The sequence below is a fragment of the Macadamia integrifolia genome, chromosome 14 (genome assembly GCF_013358625.1).
Source record: "Macadamia integrifolia cultivar HAES 741 chromosome 14, SCU_Mint_v3, whole genome shotgun sequence".
In the NCBI taxonomy this organism is placed as follows: domain Eukaryota; kingdom Viridiplantae; phylum Streptophyta; class Magnoliopsida; order Proteales; family Proteaceae; genus Macadamia; species Macadamia integrifolia.
The window spans coordinates 28,027,432-28,046,546 of NC_056570.1; the positions used below are offsets into that span (position 1 = coordinate 28,027,432).

A 19,115-nucleotide genomic window follows, 5' to 3' on the forward strand; every position below is an offset into this window, starting at 1 on the left:
TGAACTGATTAATGGTTGTAATCTAATTCTAACTACCGTCCTAAAATTATGTCCTAATCATTCATCATCTAAGAATTTAAATATGCAAGCCACGCAATTAAAATTAAATAAATAAATAAATAAAAATAAACAACCCATGCACTTAAAAAGCAATGAAGGAAAAAAAATGCTGAAATAAAAATAAAGTAAAAGAAAGGGGATAAAGTTAGAGAGATGCTCACAAGTGGGTTTCTGTACTTACCTCGAAGGATGCATCATAATATGAGCTTCCCTACTTGATCAGAAGTCACTCTTACAATGGTTACTCTACATGGCATTAGGGAAAGAGAGGCAATTAAAATAAAAACAATAAAATGATAGTTCTATGGCTAGGAGGGGCAAAGCCAATACATACACTAGCCATAAACCTTGGGGGAAAGGGAAAACAATAATGTAACGGCTGAAATTAAAATCCTAAATTAAGAAAGAAAGGGTAGTCAAAAGAGGGAATGAGAGGGGGGAGAGAAGACTATTGAAGAAGCCTATCTACCTGAATCAATGCTTGAACTTGAAAGCTTGGGTGATTTGAGATACTGCTAACCCTATAAATCAGATCTGAAATGAACCAAATCTGAAATTTCTAGGCCTGGAGAAAACAAATCTTGAAAATGAAAATTGAACTTGAGAAAGAGATGCTCCAAAGTTCGTGATCTTGTCACCTAGATCTAAGCCTAAAAATATAACTTAAAAATTACAACTTAATTTCATAAATCAAAAACATAAAAGGCTGAATAAAAATAAAAGAGTGCTTGCATTAATTAAAATAAAAAACTATTACAAAAGTGATTAAAGCAAAAACAAAGAAGAACTAAAACCAAAGAGAGTGAGAGAGAGAGAGAGAGAGAGAGAGAGAGAGAGAGAGAGAGAGAGCAACTAAAAAAAAAACTGGAAGAAGAATGAAGTGTCTTCCCTCCTCTTACATGAGTTGTATTTATAAGGAATTGGGAGGTAGGGTAACAAATTTAGATTTGGCTCCTCTGTGTCATAAGAGTCATAAGACAATGTCCGGCACGCATCCAATGCCTAGGAATGCCATGAGCTACGTGTGATCGCCTTGGGCTTCGTGCCAAGGTGTTTTTGGTCTTTGGATGCGTGTCAGGAATTGTGTAGTGCCATAGAGGAGCTCAATCCAACAAATTTCTCTTTCCTAAAAGGGAGAAACCATTTTTTTTCTTTCCTTTTTTTTTCTCTTCTTGCGCAAGAAACCTCTCCCACGATTTTTCTTGCTTTGAAGATTTTGACAATCTTCTATTTGATGTGGAAATCCCCTCCATGTCCTTAGTGTTTTAAGTGAGTGAAAAACAGGAAATCTTCAATAAAATTCTCCAAAAAAAAGACAACCATGAGATTCGAACTTAAGACCTCCTGTTGAGCAAGGGAATTTTATACACTATAGCTCACCAACTACACTAGGTAGTTGTTGTTGGAGAGATATGACGTCCAATAATGCTTAAGACCTTTAAAATATAAAACCTATAAAAAGAGAGTAAAACCCAAGGCGGCTCCATTCTAAATATGTAAAAATGCATGTTTTACTACTTAGATTTCACACATAAATGTGCTCATCATGCACCTATTATGCAGTGGCAGTACACTATAGTTAGAATGGCCTCCTTCCAGAACTTCTTGCTCATGCCATTCTCTACCAACATAGTTCTAGTCATGTCTTACATTGTTCTATTCTTTTTCTTTGCAAAACCATTTTGTTGAGGGTGTTCTTGGAACTGAGTTTTCTTCCTAATACCATACTCATAGCAGTAGTATTCAAAATCATCTTGACTGTACTCATTCCTTTGTCAGATTCATACATTTTAGCTTCTTTCCTGTTTAATTTTCAGTTCACTTTTTAAGGACCTTTAATATTTCTAAAGTCTCTGACTTGTGTTTCAAAAACATCATCCACACTATTCTTGAATGATCATCAACAAACAACAAAATGTATCTCTCTGCTGAGGTGTTAGGTGTTTTCATCGGACCACACAGGTTTGTGTGAATCAACTTTAATGGTGTGCTAGAATAGTATTCATTTGACTTGAAAGAGATTCTAGTCCGCTTTCCCTTCTGACAAGTTGCACAAATAGGACTGGAGAGCCTCTTCAACGTAGAAACATCTCTCACTACCTTCTCTAGAGAAATCTTGGCAAGGTCCTTGAAACCAATGTGCCCAAGTCTTCTATGCCATAGCCATATCTCTTCATTTTATGCTGACCTTGCAGGAATCCTTCTCTATCTCTTTTAAGGTGTACAAGTTTCCTGAATTTCTCTGTCTAGTAACTACCACCTTTTCATTATTTGATCTCCTTATCTTACACCCTTTACTGTTGAAGGTTATCTCCCCTTTGTCACAGATTCTACTGATACTAAGAATATTGTGTTTAATCCCTTCTATATACAAGACCTCATAAGATTTCACCTTCCATGATTTAGACTTATGGACGTCTTTCTTGTAATTTTAGTACCATTGCTATTGCCAAAATTTCACAGATCCACTTTCAAAGTCTTGTAGTTATTCAAATCTCTATTCTCTCCTATCATGTGGCTTGAGCTACCATGGTTAAGTATCCATAGAGTAGAGACTCTTTGAGCTTTAAATGCTCTCTAAACAATAAATGCAGCTTCATTTGTCATGAACCCAGATTTTCTTGATAGATTGATACTTTTATGCTCTATTTTATCTTAGAAATTGTTTCTTCACCTCATCAGCTTTAGAGTTTCTGAAAACTTTTTAATTGCCTCGATCTGTTGTCTTTGTGTGGGAAATAGTTCTACAATTTCTTGCTATATGCCCAAGGTTGTTGCATCTGTAATATTCAATTGTTTCCTCCTTAATGGGTACAAAAGGATTTTTGTCCACAAAACTCCTTGGACTAGTGTTGAATTTACAATCTGAAATCTTATGCCCAAATGTGTTGCACTTGTCACAATAACCTTAAAAAGTGTGCCTCTGCCTCATAAATTCCATTCCATGATCTGTAAGGAGCTCTATAGTTGTCATATCCTTTAGGTCTCTATTGAGGACTTTGACCGTAATCATAGTTCTCTGCTTTCCTACTTGGTTATGCCATTTGTGGTTGTCTAGCATAGTTAGTCTTATGAAATAGAGAGAGATTACTTCTTCTGACTTGACTAGTTTGCATTCTCTATTTTTGCACAACTCTCTTAACATTTTCAGCGTTAGTAACATGATCCTTCTCTCCGTAACCATTCTTGTCACTAACTTTAATAGGATTCTACAATGTCCCCTTACCATTTGTCTTAGCATTTTTAGAAGATTCACCAACAAATTCAAGCCCATATTTGATGTGAGCTAGTCTTTAAGCACTGATGATGTCATTTAATTTCTTACTACTAGGATCCTCTTTTAGAAATGAGTCATCTTTAACTTATTCATCTTCTAAGTCTTCTCTATCAATAGCGATTCTATAAACTTCTCCCTCCAGCAACGAGAAAAATCAATGCAATAGCTAAATGATGATGTACAATATCGATCAGCCATAAACTTTGCGTTTGTGGATGAAATCCCCGAGACGAGTTAGATGCTTTCATCTTCTTGGGAGGTCCAAATAAATTATTACTACCAGAATCGGGGTTGGGTAAAAAGATTCTTTGACCTGTAAAATCAGGCCTAACCTTGGGGTTGGTTAATACATCTAAGAAATTATTCCATCGAACGTACTCTCCCCTGGAGCCGGGAATAGCGACATGAACTAAATGCCCGGTCCAAGCCAAGGAACTTACTCCGAAGAGTCCTGAGAAATGATGATTGAGATGAGATGTCAGAGGCGAATTAAAAGCTAAATAGTGGTAATTCTAAAGATCCTCCAGGGGAAAAATAGAGATGTCTCCTAAGTATGCTTCCTTAGCCTTCAATAAAGCTATCTCATCTTCATAACCATCAAATTGTACAAGAATCTCAACTTGCTCCTCTAGCTGAGCATTCAAAGCCTCTTTCTCCAATTCAAGTGCGTTGCAGTCAATGGTCTTCTGTGAAAGTTGATGCCCAAAGTCATCCAAAGTCATCCTTGACGTACTTGCTTGCTCTCTCAACTCAAGCACTAATGGTTCTTGTTCCTTGAGGTCTTAGATGACCTTTTGAACTTTTTCCTTTTTCTTCTGAGCTATTTAATAGCAGCTCTATGTTCAGCCTCTTGATGTGATTTTCATCTTCTTCTTCTTCTTCTGAAGATTCTTCTATGCTAGATGAATCCACCTTGTTTTCTTCCACATCTATTGAAACTATGAGCATAGCCTCATCATCTTTAGATTCTTCATCAGTTGTGTCACTGCATCTCATAAAAATCAGTTTTTTCTTTTTGTCCTTGCCCTTCTTATTCCCATTGAAATTTCTCTTCTTATCACTTTCATCTTCATCACTTTCTATTTGTCCCTTATTAGGACATTTGGCTGTAAAATATAACCCTTCCACAGTTGAAGCACTTGAAAGGAAACTTCTCCTTGTACTTTCCTGTTCCCTTCTTCAGTTTTTTGGTAAAGTGAGTTGTAGCCTCAACTTCACTCTCATCAGGGTCATTTCCTACAAGTTGCTTCTTCTTCTCTTTAATTTTTAAATTCTTCATTGCCTTGAAGCCAGCTTTCTTGTCACTAGACTTTCCCTTTCTCCATCTCATTTCAAAAGCAGTGAAAGTGTCATGCACTTGATCAAAAGTAAGTTTGGCTAGTTCTTTTGCATCTTCTATAGCAGACACTTTGGAATCATACTTGTGAAACATGGATCTTATGATTTTCTGATATACTATTGAATCCTCTAGATTGAATCTCAATCTTCTAATGGAGTTGACCACTTTATTTACCCTGATAATGTAATTGTCAATGTTCTCTCTTTCTTGAATTAGCACACTTTGCAGCTGGACTTTTCTAATACTGTCATCTCCCTCATAGATGCTTTTGAGCTTATTCTAGATATCCTTGGTAGGTCACAGTCCATTACCTTTGTCATAACACTTTTATCCAATGTTGAGAAAATTGCATTCACTGCTTTCGGGTTGTAACCATAGGCCTTCTTAACTTCATTGTCAATCAGATTTGTCTCATGTTCTTTGTAGTTGTTCGGAATTGAAGCCTATACATGATAACCTAGAGATCCTAGATAAGATTGCATCATTCTCTTCCAAAAACAAAGTCTGATACATCAAACCTTGGAGCATGCCCTAAAGAACTTTCACCTGCCATACTGTCATTGGATCACTCAGTTGTTGGTTAAACTATTGTTGAGTATCGGCTCTTACACCAATTGTTGTAACCTAGCAGTCACTAAGAGGGGGTGAATTAGTGAGTCTATTTTGGATCCCTGAATTGTCTTAAACGTTGACTTGGCAAATGCTGCAATACTTGTCCCTATTCGCACATAGTCGTATACACACTCAGTCTCTCATAAGCACTTCCAAGTATGGCTACCATTCCAAATTTCATGCACTTCAGATAATATACAGTACAAACAAACACCACACCCACAATATAGGGATTTTACGAGGTTCAACAAGATGGCTACATCCCCGGAGTAGTGCATGTAAAGGCTTCGTACCTACTCAATACACTTCTTTAACTGCAGATACAGTTGAGAGCACCCACACCCAATTTCCCAACCTACGGCTGAGATGCACATGTAGTGTCAATACAAATTTTAGCACCCACTAAGCACCCAGTGCAAAAATACACAAAAAAATGGGGCTTATACACAATTAATTTATAGTCAAGCTCTTCTTAACATATATACATCAATCCACTACAACTAGCATGCATTCAATATAACAGACAACATATATAAATCAAATATAAGTTTAGAGAATCTCACAACCAATTTTCTGTGATGATTTGGGAATCTCCACTAATCATTGGAATCTCCAACATCACCTCTCAATAGGAACTTTTTTCTTCAAGTGTTCACTGAAAATTTTGATGCTCGCAAAGGCATTTCCTTTGTTTTCTAGCTTTTTAATGCACTAAAGAAACCCTAGATTGTTCCCCTCTTCTTTTCTTACTTCTCATGATGTGGAATCAATGCACAATTACAATAGCTCAACAACCTCTCAAGAGGGCTTTAATGGAGGAGACAAAATCCCATAAACACAACTCATTACATTCAAATTCTTACATACACAAGTGAGCTTCTCTCTTCAAAACAATAGACATCCTCCAACCAAAAACCTCTTCTCAGCCTCTATTAGGTAGAGGACGAAATTATTGAAAAGTTATAACTTGAATGGACCAATTTGGCGTAGGAATCAAAAGTTATAACCTTCCAAAGTTGGACTAACCAGAATAGACCAAATGGAATCTTTTGGGGGTGGCTTGAGGTAAGCTAGCGGCATAGGGTACAGCGACACAATCCAGGCCGAAGGATCTGTCGAAATGGAATCATTAATCTAGACCGTTGGATGCACAAAATGGTCATTAACTATTAGTTGTAATATGGGAATCTCGACTGACATAGTGTTAGTCGCTGACGTCAGCCGTCAGGCCATTGTCGCAACCCCATCAGCTAGCGGAGCTCAAATTACGGGAGACTTTCAGCTGGCTCATTGAAAAAGTTGAGATGAACATTAGCCATTGGATTGGCCCCTACAAGATCTCAAACCATGGGATCTTAGAGATCAGAATCATCAGAGATATATACCATGTGTGCGCGAAACACCAGATCTTTAGAGATATGCCACAGTGCCAATATATCACGCAAGATATATCAAACCAGCCAAAGGCTTCACGCAGTAATCTTCGACATCACTTATCATCGCACATTTACGCTCTTCTTTAGATTGGCACAAAGGCCACTTAGTTTAGCCATACGCTTTGATCTAGGATCCTCCATACTTCTTTAATTATAATAGGTCACTCTAGCTTCAAACTTCCATGCTAAAAACCCAATAGCCTGATTCTTCAAGAAGTTTCACAAAAACACCTCACTTCGTAAAATAAATGCCAAAACTCCCCCTCCTACACCGAGAGCAAATAACCAATTCTAGTTTGAAATTTTCAAACCGATCTCATGGAAAAGGCCATAAATTCTTCATAAGACTTCAGACTAAGGAAAAAAGAAAATAGAAATGACCACGACTTGACATTTTACAACTTTCCAAAAGAACTGATCATCAGACGCAGCCATGAAAAAGACCAAATTGCACTTGAACATTGTGGATATCGTAACTTCCTCATACAGAATCGAAACGGGATGAAACTAGGTGCGTTGAGAAGAAGAGATTTTCTCCTAAAGTTAGATGAGGATCCGTCTTCCAGAAAAGTCATTTTCAATGTCGAACTTCCCCCGAATGAAAAATAAACCAATTTACCTTTGGATATCATAACTTCTTCATACAATATCAAAACGGGATGAAATCAGGCGCATTGAAAAGAATAAATTACACTCGCATTTTTACATGGAATAACCTTCTTTCAAAGAAATCATTTTCACTATCGAAAATGCCCCCGAGTATAAATATGTCAAATTTATCAGTTTTGACCAGGAATTCTGCACCACCTATCATGGATGACTCAAACCACTTCAGACACTTCATGTAACACTACAATCTCATCGAAGAGATCAAATGTTGTCATTGCATCACTTTCGTTCATGTCACCCAAATTGACATGTTATCGCTGTCATGTGGCCAAGGTTGCCAACAATGAAAACCAGAAAACAACAGACCAAGCGTGACCACATAAGGTAGTTTGTGCGATCATGCTTGATAGACCAAGAAGGACATGAAGGAAGAGTTGTGGTTACTCCGCTAGTAGAAGCAAATGAGCTGGTAGATATGGTTGCTACTTAAGGAGGTTGTGCAAATAGAAGAGACACTAACGGAGATAGAGAAAGCACCAAAAACCAGAAAATGCTTGAAAACCAAAAATCGATAAAATGTAAAAACCCTAACAGATGTCTACACCAAGATACCTTGTAGGGAAGAAGATACAATTAGAGTTCATCAATCCCTTAAACTTGTAGATATAGATTTATAGTTTAGAGTTGGGATTAATGATTTATGGTTAACGTTTATAGTTTAATAGTTTAAGCATTGATTCCAATACTAAGGACCGGTAACAATGCTTCAGAAATGGGCACCTCACTCTCCCAAACTCCATTGACAAACAATCTAAAGAGGTAACACTGACTTCTGATGGGACCCTAGGATCCCAGGTTTGAGAACCACTTTGGGTTCCACCACTATTGGCCCTTCACCTGGTCTTGAGGGGTCCAAGGTTTCGGATTTTTTGTTGGGACATAATTGGAATTCTGGTTTACTACTATCTAATATTCACTTGAATATATCTAATTATATTATATCCATTCTTATTTCAAATCAATCGGATCATTGGTGATGCCAGTTGTCCAAATCTGGTATTCTTACCACCATGTTAACAACTAAGTTTTTGAGTAATATTACACCTACTAATTTGACTGGAATATCAAACAGGTGTTCTTGCTCTTCTCCTTGCTCACACTTATGGCGATACTTGTGGAAACTCCACATTCATCCCAAATTTAAGTTTTCCTTTTGGTAACTTATGCACGATGGTCTTCCGACTAAGGATGTGCTTGGACAGTGGTTATCTATGGACACATCTTGTGTCTTATGTAGGAATCATCATGAAACCACATGGCATCTTTTCCTTTCTTGTGAGATCACCAAGTGAATTTGGGCAGCAAGCCCCTTGGGGTTACAGACCGCCTCTCTCTCTGCTTCTTCCTTTCAGACTTTAATTATGTATTTCTTTAATACCTTGGCTCTTACAGGGAAGGAATGAAGGATCTCAATCTTTTCTTTTCTACTTTTATTATTTTTTTCTATTTCATCTAGTTTTTATAGAAATAAGATCACATTTTCTGTTAGCAAACTTAATCCATACTTAATCATCAAACATGCATCTTGGTGGGTCCATCAACATACCCAACCGAATCAATTCATTGAGTCGGCAGCGGTTCCTGATTCAGGCCTTTTGAGGTGGACCCCCCATCTTTAATCATCCCATAATGGTTTGTGTTATTGTAGCGACTCTCAAACTAACAAGTTGGGCGGCATGTTTTCTCTCCGATGGTAAGTATCCATTACTAATGACTGACTACATAATGACGAGACATTTATGAAAGATGCGCGAGGGCATTACCATCAGGGCTCAACGACGCCTTACAATGGAAATGGGAAGTAACAGAAGTATTGAGTAATTCCAATTTTTTGAACAAACTAACTTTTGACCTATCATCCATTGCTTGGCCTTTGAGTGTGGCCCCTTTGTTCTTAGATGTATATAAGCACTGGTAGCACTAAACTTTTTGTTTTAAACCTACCTCGCCATGGTTCTTTTGCTGGCTAAATTGGCATCTCAAACAATGGAAACTAAAGTTAGGTTGTATATACAAAATTGGGACGGTTGTACCTTTAGTTCTTAATCTAATATCTTTCTTGCTCTTCTATCATTAGAAAAAACAAAGACAATCTAGGGAGGTTTTTTATGAGAGATTTATGGGGCTTCCTCATTGAAACCTAGTAATAAAAGAACATAAAAAATGAGTATCAGTATCCTTACAAATCAATTATATTTGCGAGCTCGCAAAAAACCGCCCCTCAAGGTATCTATAGCACCCATCTGATCCCCCCCCCCACCTACCATTGTAAACTCTTGAAACTACCAATGAAGCACAACCAACAAAGGAATAAGTACCTCATATCACCCATTCCATACAATGGAGAAACCCCCCTCTTCTTCGCCGCTCTGCGTTACCTATATTTCCACACTCCACTCTTTAAGGTTTAACTCTTCCACATCCATCACAAGAAATTCCAATCCCTATAAATAAGGAGACATGTTTTTGCTTTAAAAGAAAAAGAAAAAAAAAAAAAAAAAAAAAAAAAAAAAAAAAAACTCTGTGTCCCATAGTATTACAATGGTTTAAATAGTCTATGGCAAAATGGTTGCGGTATGTGCAGAAAAATAGGAATGCGGAATGTTTGGAACCCGATGAATGTTCACGTAAGTAATATGATTGACACATGTTAAATATGTTAATCCTGCTAACAGAGTTGTAACTGTTTACAACTCTGTTAAATATTATTAATATTTAAATAAATAAATAATAAAGATCCTAATATAAGCGGACTTCTCCTTTGATTCCTCTTAGAAATCTCTCTCTCTCTCTCTCTCTCTCTCCTTGCTTCTTCTTCAAGGTTGTTCCTTCTTTCTTCTTCCTTTTTCACCGCTCTCCAATCTAGTTGAAGTTTTGTTTACCAATTTCACTGAAGATTTGCATCCATGGTAAATTCTCATAGGTTAATAATATTTACCCAAGAAGTAATAATAAAATCCTAGCTATTGAACAGTTTTGTTTACTTTATAAATTCAAATTTGTCATTTGCTATACATGCAAGCTTTACTACCCAAATCCCTTCCCTGATGATTAATATGTAAACATGGTATTTGGATATATGTGGCCAAGTCTCTCATATGCTCAGTGCCTGAAAATAGTTATGTTGATTTTTTTCTTATCTCATCCTATTTTGAGAGAGATAGAGAGATGATGATGATGGCGGCTATAGAAAGAAGGAATGGCATTGAAGAAGAAGAAAGGAGAGAGAGAGAGAGAGAGAGAGAGAGAGAATTGAGATTTCCTAACATAATCAAAGGAGGAGTCCACTTATATTGGATTTTTATTTTTTATTTATTTATTTATATAAAAAAATATTAGACAAGTTAAGTAACCACGTCCGTCATCTCTCTACCCTAAAAATTAGGAATCAGTTATAATATAAAAAACTAATAGATGATTGAGATTAATCTAATAATAAATGAACGATTAATATTAAAAGAAAGTGAAAATAAGATTTCAATGCGTGCATCCTGCTACCACTCGCCCATAGTCTATAGTACAAGGTTATAGGGCATGTCTTTTTGAAGTGCAGGGGCCTAAAGTGTATATTCCAATACCGTCTGGTAGATGGAAATCCCTTGCGCTAGATTCCAATATGGGCATCGGCAATGGAGCACGCGATCTATGCGCAAGTGATTCATGCGCACAGTTGGCTATTGGCTAGGAATAGGGAGTTATGGTGCATGGTGATGTATTATTTCCTTGGATGATCAAGTGTAGCATGGGATGACTTTTTGTATGCCCGAAATTCCTTTTAGGTTGCGTTTGGTAGTTATTCAAAAAAATGTTTCTGACGTTTTTTTGTTTTATGGGAACAAGAAAACAGAATCTTCCATTTGGTATCCACGGTTCTTTTTCCTCCTCCTCCTCCTCTTCTTCTTCTTCTTCTTCTTCTTCTTCTTCTTCTTCTTTTAACCATATGTCTCCAATAATTTCCTCAAGGCCAAAACTTTCTCTATCTCCTTGAAAATCTAAAAAGTCAAAATCTTCTCTCTCCTTGAAACTATAAAGAACTGGAGTGGTGAAGAGTTCGTGAAGAACTCTCACTCGATCCCTGCTCTTCCTCAACAATGTTGATAACTAGTCTCCTTTCATCCCTATCTCGGTGAAACTGTTTCTGAAACATATTTACCAATCACCATTTTTAGAAAAAAAAAAAAAAAACGAATTTTAACACAAATGGAAAATCCTCATTTTGACACGAAATGTTATTTCTGAAACAAAAAGGTTACCAAACACATTTCTTCATTGAAACCGTGGCATTATCAGATGTTATGACAAGATCTAATGATCGAAAGTGAATTCGCTTTTACACAGTGAATCTAACGGCTCAAAAGTGAGCCGCTAGCTCAAGAACGAGAGTAGAAGTCCTAAATGACCTTAAACAATTTCAGAATTGTTTATTTTGTTCCTATATCGTATTTTTGGCTATAACTTGGCCATTTGAACTCTGTTTTTGCTCACTCAAAGTGCTATAAGAACGAGAGAAATTGGGTGGAACTATTGCTTTTACATGAAGAAATCCACAGATTTCAAAAAATTTCCACAAAAGTGAGTCTAGTACTTTGGATCATTGGGAGCTTCCCAAGAAAGTTGATGAGCATTGTGGTAACTTACTTGGAGGTATTTATGATGGTGTTGTGTGGAATTTCATCCAAGTGGTTGAATCATAACCTTTTTGTAACCACCGATTGCATAGTATAATATGTTGAATTCATAGCTATATAATGAATTGTAGTGAGGGTTTAATTTTCATATTAAAATTGCTTCTTGTAAGGAAACCTTGGAGTAGGTGCTTCCAAGGTGTTTGTGAAATTGTCAAGTAAAGTAATTGAACTACAATTGTGATTGTGGGTGTCGGAGATTGTAATCCCTTCTTTGTATTGTCAAGGACAAAAGTGGTAGAAACCTTTAAATATAGGAGCAGTTGAAACTTGGTGAATATTGAATAAATCCGAAACCCAAAAAATAATTTTTTCCATGGATATAAGCACACTAAAGAACCATGTAAAATCATGATGATGTGATTTTTACTTCTGTTAGCATATAAGTTTCGGGGTGTGCCCTCTGTTAGTTAAAACGGGAACGGCAAAAAAACATTGTTCGGTATGGGTATGTTTTAAACGGATCAAAACGTGAACGGGACGGTCAAAAATACGGTCAAATACGGTAAAAACGGGAAAAAATAAAAAACGGACGATACGTGTTTTAAACGTTTATATTTAAATAATACGGTGTCAAAAAAAGGGCAATATATAGACATAAATTGGCATAATAATTCTCTAAATACCTAGATAACAATCAAAATAAATAGTCCCGTTTTAAACGTTTATATTTTTTAAAATCCATTTTTTTACTGTCAAAAAAACGGTACGACGTTTAAAACGGCAAAAAAACTTCAAATAGCCCCGTTCCCGTTTTTTACCGACTTTCTGTGAAAAATTCGGCAAACGACATTTAAAACGACAAAAAAAGGGACGCCATTTTAAACGCGAATAAACTAACTAGGGGTGTGCCTTCCTACCATGCTTGACCTTCTCTAGATTAAATATGGGAGTGCATACATTCTGTAGCCAGTAAAATTAAGATTGTCTAAACCAGCGGTACGTCTGCTCTAATGTCAATGATGGTAGTACAACTTGATTGATGAGGTAATTTAGGAAGAAATTTTGGGACTAATAATTCACCCCCTCACAATAATACTAGCTTAAAAAAAATCTTATTTCACAATTATTCCCTTCATATTTACCAGTTTTAACTTTTAAGATATAAAGTGAGGATTAAAAAATGATTACTCTTTTGACTCGGAAGTCACAACTTCTTTTTCTTTTTTTTACAAAAAAAGTCACTCGCAACATGACAAAATACGAGGGCAATAGGATTAAGGTTCCAAATATTTTGTCAATGGACAGGTGACATTCAACTAGACTCATTAAGAGGCAGTTGATATAATCAAGTAATTAGCTTTATCTGATGGGGAGGCGTGAAGGCAATCTGTCTGTTGCCATTTCCTTGTAACCACAACCATAAGCGTTTATTAAATCTATCATCACCATAACATAGGCAGGTAAAGAACATCTTTGAGGTTTTTCCCAAACTCTTTTCATTAGTCCTCCTTTCTTTTCAGAGGGAGAGAGAGAGAAAGAGAGAGGTGGCCTGGTGGGTGGAAGAATCATAACTCTATATCTCCTACGAAATTGCAAATGCGAAGCTGCTCACGTTCAGTCGCTCTCGTCATAATAGCGGCTCTGACTGCAATTTCCGTGAACTGATTTTAAGGACACTATTGATACAGACATCTCACCCCTCCCCTAAGAACCATATTCCCAAGAATCCAATCTCTCTCTCTCTCTCTCTCTCTCTCTCTCTCTCTCTCTCTCTATATATATATATATATATTATATATATTTATATATGAAAATTAATGATGGAATTTAATCCCATCATTAAATACTCTATTGATGGGCAGAGCATCAGTGAAAGGAACTATCAGTTTCAAGGTCCTTAAGGAGGAGAAGATTACAGGCCCAAGGACTAGAAATAAGCATTGTAATTCACAGAATCTTATCCTTATATTCCCATTTATATATATTAGTGGAAATAGAAGAGTACAAAAGAAAGAACTTTCTTGGTGTCAATGAAACACTGAACAGAGTCTGCAAAATGACCAATCAACAGCAGTAAATATAGCCTAATTCATCAATATCAATATAATAATGCTGAACGTAAGTATAAATATAGACATTACAATTAGGAAAAGGAAAAAACGTGAGGGGTCTACTCTCTTGAGTACTGAGAAGATTTGGTATCAAATAAAATCAGATTAGATCAGCAAACGTGTCAGAAATTTCTTCATTGCTAGTTTTTTTGTTTGACCAATGACCCAACCTCCCAAAAAAAAAAAAAAAACCAGAAGAGCTGCTGCAGATGTATTAGCAATTGGCTACTGCACATTTCAATCTTCTTTTGTGGCCTGGGTTTTGGGCCCTCTGCGGAGGTTCTTTTCCTTTCTTTTATCAATCACTGCTGAAAAACATGGAGTTGGTAGTGCCTTTGCCGACCAACAGATGTGTGGCTTAACTCTCAACTGAAGGATTCTATCAAGAGAGAGATGGCGATGCAGAAAGACTTGATAGGAAAAAGGGATGGGTGTCAGTTAGGTCTCATGAGAGAGTGGAAGTCATTCTTGTGCAGCCAGTTTGGGGGTTTTATTATCGGGGATGATGGGAATCCTGATGATGCTGCAGCAGGGGTCGCGAACAGATGGGGTGATCCAGCAGCAGCAGCAGCAGTTGAAGCTGCCCAGCGACCATTTATATTACTACTACTGCTACTACTGCCCCCTCTGTTGTTCCAACCCGATTGCCATTGCTGTGTGTCTCCTCCTGTAGCTAGAGACAGCCCTCCAGCTCCACCACCACCAAACTGCAGAGAACAAGACTCATCAATAAAATTAGAGAAAAACATGTGAACAACCCATCGAACAATCAAAAATCAAGGAACCCACTTGATAATTTGGAGGATGGTAATGGTGTTGCAGGATGTGAACCGCTGAAGCTTCCCCGCTTCTGCTCAATGACCCATATCTCTGCAACTCATTAGGCTTGAATGAGGAGATAACCGGAGATTGGATGAAATGGGTGTGCCTGAAACCCCCATTGCCAGTTACCCAGTCTGGTTCAAATGGCATCGGCGAAGAAGAGGATTGATAGTCCATGGTAGCGCTTGATCGATTGTCATCCCCGGATTCACGAGCTCCCCTTTTAGAGGCTGAAGTAGAACTGCCCAAGCTCAAATCCAGATTGTGCCCGGCATCATTTTCTACATTTCAATTTCCACAATTTTATAACAAACTCAAATTGGGATATACCAAAGGACCAATTTTGCGCTACTACAGGAGATACCAGCCAAATCGAGCTCGTTTTCGTAAATGCTGGAATCGAAGTTAGTCACAGCTTCCTTCCCATTGCATTTTATGGCAGCTTTATCGTAAGCCCTGTTAATGGTTAAAGTGTTAAGTAAAAGAAAAAAAGAAAGAACTCTGGTCTCTGGGTTTATATGATAGAATCAAAAAATTACCTGGCTGCTTCAACCTCGGTGTCGAACAAGCCCAGGTACACATACCTGCCATTAATGGAGATTAGAGAGAGAATTAAAATTGAGAATTTTCAATATAATTCTAGAAATTAATCTGATTTTCAATTACTTTTTGCCCAAGAACTGGCCCATGCGAGCTTCCCATCTTCCACATTTGTGCAAGGTAACGCCTCTGAATTTGGAACTTCCTCTCGGAAACCCGGTGCTTTGGCGGCGGAGAACATGTACGAATTCCTCTTTTGTTAAATTTTTCATCTGATCACATACCACATTACAACATCAACAACCCTATCTCGATTTCAATGGCAAGAAACCCATATCAAGATTGAAGCTTTTCCTAAACCCTTCTTTAAGTTTCTAATAAGGAACCACTGAGGTTGAGTTTAGTTGAAGTGGGGGGCCAGAAGGAATATTTAATTAATAAAGTAGCATTACAAAAATAAAAGATAAAGTGATCAAAGTTCAAACTGGAGAAGTTTAGTGCCCTCTCTCTCTCTCTCTCTCTCTCTCTAATGGAAACAAAGACATACCTGTTTCATATCTTCCTCATAATCTTCAATACTGAAATTTATATCTGCTTCAACTCCCCGAAACTTGATAGCTGCTCTGTCATAGGCACTGAAACAATTTTTTTTTTTTTTTAAAGTCAATCGGATGAACTCATTTTTAGAAGGGACAACACCAAAACCCAAAGGAGTAGACAAAGGATAACCAAAGAAAGAGCAGGAAGCATTAAGATACTAAGGAGGAAGACAGAAAAGGAGCAGAGGTGCATAAGCTTACCGGGCAGCTGCATGTGCAGTGTCGAATCCACCTATAACCAAGAAGAAGGCCCCATACCAGTATCAGTATCCAATGGAAAAAGTTTTAATTCTTTCTAGTAACAAAAATTAAAAGGAAAGAACCCAAGAACTCAATTTCTCAAAATGGTTGTTCTATTAACCACATACCCAGATAAACTTGCTTTCCACAGTCCCTGCAATTCAACAACAAAGGGAGCTAAATGAAAACTTATATAGAAGAAAAACCAAAATAAAATAGTGATTTGGATTTAAGACGGCATGGGGAAAGGGGGGAGGAGAAGAAAAGAAGAAAAACCATATGTGAGACTCCCAACGGCCGGTCCTCCTGTAAAAGGTGACACCACGATACTGAGAGCTTCGAGACCTGGGCCCTCGGCGACTCTTCTTCATTGGCGGCGAAACCTCGGCGGCGGCCCTAGCAGTTGGGGCGCGGGGTTCAGATTGGCAGAATTTAACGCCAACCCAGTGAGCCCTTGGGAAAGGAGAGGAAGCAGCACCCTGGGTCGTCCCCATTTCCGGTTCCTCCGTAGGAAAAAATTGCCGAGTCACGACCTGGTCACTCTCTGAAGCATAGTTGTTGTTGTTGTTGTCGTTATGGGTCATCACAGGGAAACCAAAGATCTTACTGTTCTTCTTCCCACGCGTTCCTTCATCACCATCGTCGCCATCCTCTTCCTCTTCTTCCTCCGATCCATCTTCGATAACCAAAGCAGAAGAACTCGAATTGTCATTGGAAACGGATCCAACTCCTTTCCCCTTCTCATCGTTTCCGTCTACAGAGAAGCCGCCCTCCGACTCCTCGTCTCTCCTCCGATCAGGTGAGTCGTTGAGATCCCACATACCGTTTCTTAATTAGTGTTTACCTCTTTCTCCTCCTCCGTTGTTGGTCTGCAGAAGATCGAAGATCCGGATTTCTCCGATCTTTCCTCGTATCTACAAATGACAGTCTAGCTTCACTGGTCATCTCTCCCCATCGAAACCGGAATTTGGGTTCCTGTCAGCAAATCCCATCATCTGTTCTTCCACTCTTCATATATATGCGTATATCTATCTAATCTATATGTATCACATCTGGGTTTATATAAATAGTGGCACAAGACTTCTTTTTTTTCTTTCCCCTCACAGTTCTTATATCTCTGGATCAGGTGTATACAGAATACATATAATAATCTTCAGAGAAACAAGAACCTAAGACTATAAGAAGAGGAAGGTGTGGTTTCCAAAAGGCAATAGGCTGTAGACGAGATGTCCCCCAGAACTTGAATCCACCCAAACTCCAAGTGCCGAATACAGCATAGACGAGGCCAGGGCTGAGAAAGCTTAGCAAAAAGCACCGGCCCTTAACGCCTCTCTCTCTCTCTCTCTCTCTCTCTCTCTCTCTCTCAATCATTCATATACAGATACTTTCTCTCTCTTCTCCATTAACCCTTTTGCTTTAGAAGGGGTCTTTACTTATTACTCTCTCCCTCTCTTTGAGACTTTACTGGTTAGTCTCTGTGTCTCCCTCCTGTCGTGAAAAGATTTAAGCGAAAAATGGAAGTGTAGGAGAGAGGAAAAAAAAAAAAAAAAACCTCTTTCCTATACATCTTTCCCACGTTAGCCAAATCGAAAAAGCATCCCAAAATCTATCTCTCTCTAAATTACCCACAAGGCCACTAATAGAAATTGTTGAAGAAAGAAACATCACAGAAATAGAAAGAGAAATAGAAATGGAAATGGAAATAGAAATGGAAATGTGAGAGAGAAGAGGGGCCAGAAAGGCCAATTACCCAGTTAAAACTTACAATTTCTGGAATACTATTCCTCTCTCTCTCTCTCTTTCTCTGCAAGTTTGCTCATGCTCAAGATCAATCTTTTACTCTTTTTCTGTTAATTTTTTCCATTTTCTTATCTAATTTTGGGTCTGTTATTTTTTAATCCTTCTTGAAGATAACAAAGTAGGAGGGAACAAGGGGTATTTTGGGAAGAAAAGTAGAAAAACATCTGGAGTGAGGATCAGATGAGGGGAATAGGAGGGAGAGGTAAGAGAGGACAGAGAACGGCATTGGGGGCTATCAGGAAAGGAAAATAAGAATAATGGAAAAAAAGGAAGGTATTTCCGGAAAAGTCTAATCCAAGGGTACGGAATATTGCCACGTTGCATTTCCCATCCCAGTCTCATCAACATAAGAGTCAGTTGGCCCCACTTCCCCTATTTATTTGCCCCAACTCATCCCATCCCCTTCTTTTCTCATCTCTGTTCCCCGTCAACTTTAAATGACCGTTGCTCAGTTTACAGCTTTGGTTCTACGTAGTACGTATCAATGAATCAATAAAAATTTGGAAAAACTTGGGATTGTATAAGGTATGCGAACCGTACACACATTAATCTCTGTTGTGTAGAGCGCGACAAAGCATGGTGGGTCCATAATTGGACCCAAACGGTAGGGGTGTCAATTCTTAAATCGAACCGGTAAAACCGGCCGGATCGAACCAATAACAACACGCACCGAACCAAATCGAAGCCTTATTGGGTCGGTTCGGTTTGGAGTATTGCAACCCCAAAACCAAACCGAATCACATCGAAAACCGAATGAACCCGAAACCAAATCGAAATCGGCTCAAAACCCAGGCCGAAATTGAAACCAAACCGGTAAGAAACCGAAACACTCCAAAATTCATTAAAAAAATCAAAATTTGCATAGTTTTGTAAACATTTGTATGGAAAGTCGAATCCAAACTGGACCAAAAACCAAAACCAACCCGGTTACAAATCGATTTAAGAAACCGAAGACAAACCGAAACCAAACCGCACCAAAACT

The 19,115-nt window shown here is 38.0% G+C and overlaps 2 protein-coding genes across 2 annotated transcripts; both read right to left on the minus strand.

Moving 5' to 3' along the window:
- Positions 1–4,087: 4,087 nt before the first annotated feature.
- On the minus strand, positions 4,088–4,769 carry LOC122060791. The gene is made up of 2 exons (XM_042623892.1): positions 4,556–4,769; positions 4,088–4,443 (listed from the first exon to the last, which is right to left on the minus strand). Exons 1-2 carry the CDS (start codon positions 4,767–4,769, stop codon positions 4,088–4,090), a joined length of 570 nt encoding a protein of 189 aa, XP_042479826.1.
- Positions 4,770–14,101: 9,332 nt separating this feature from the next.
- LOC122060509 (AP2-like ethylene-responsive transcription factor TOE3) lies at positions 14,102–17,809 on the minus strand. Its single transcript, XM_042623612.1, has 9 exons — positions 16,610–17,809; positions 16,462–16,487; positions 16,295–16,325; positions 16,042–16,129; positions 15,621–15,766; positions 15,494–15,538; positions 15,319–15,410; positions 14,922–15,235; positions 14,102–14,839 (listed from the first exon to the last, which is right to left on the minus strand). Exons 1-9 carry the CDS (start codon positions 17,152–17,154, stop codon positions 14,567–14,569), a joined length of 1,560 nt encoding a protein of 519 aa, XP_042479546.1. The 5' UTR covers positions 17,155–17,809; the 3' UTR covers positions 14,102–14,566.
- Between the last annotated feature and the right edge of the window lie 1,306 nt (positions 17,810–19,115).

Coding starts and splice junctions, on each gene's coding strand:
- LOC122060791 (XM_042623892.1), bottom strand. CDS start 4,769: ATGTTTCACAAGTATGATTCCAAAGTGTCTGCTATAGAAGATGCAAAA. Junction 4,444..4,555: donor AGGAAATGACCCTGATGAGA/GTGAAGTTGAGG, acceptor TATATTTTACAG/CCAAATGTCCTAATAAGGGA.
- LOC122060509 (XM_042623612.1), bottom strand. CDS start 17,154: ATGTGGGATCTCAACGACTCACCTGATCGGAGGAGAGACGAGGAGTCG. Junction 15,539..15,620: donor GGCCAGTTCTTGGGCAAAAA/GTAATTGAAAAT, acceptor CATTAATGGCAG/GTATGTGTACCTGGGCTTGT. Junction 14,840..14,921: donor ACCATCCTCCAAATTATCAA/GTGGGTTCCTTG, acceptor TGTTCTCTGCAG/TTTGGTGGTGGTGGAGCTGG.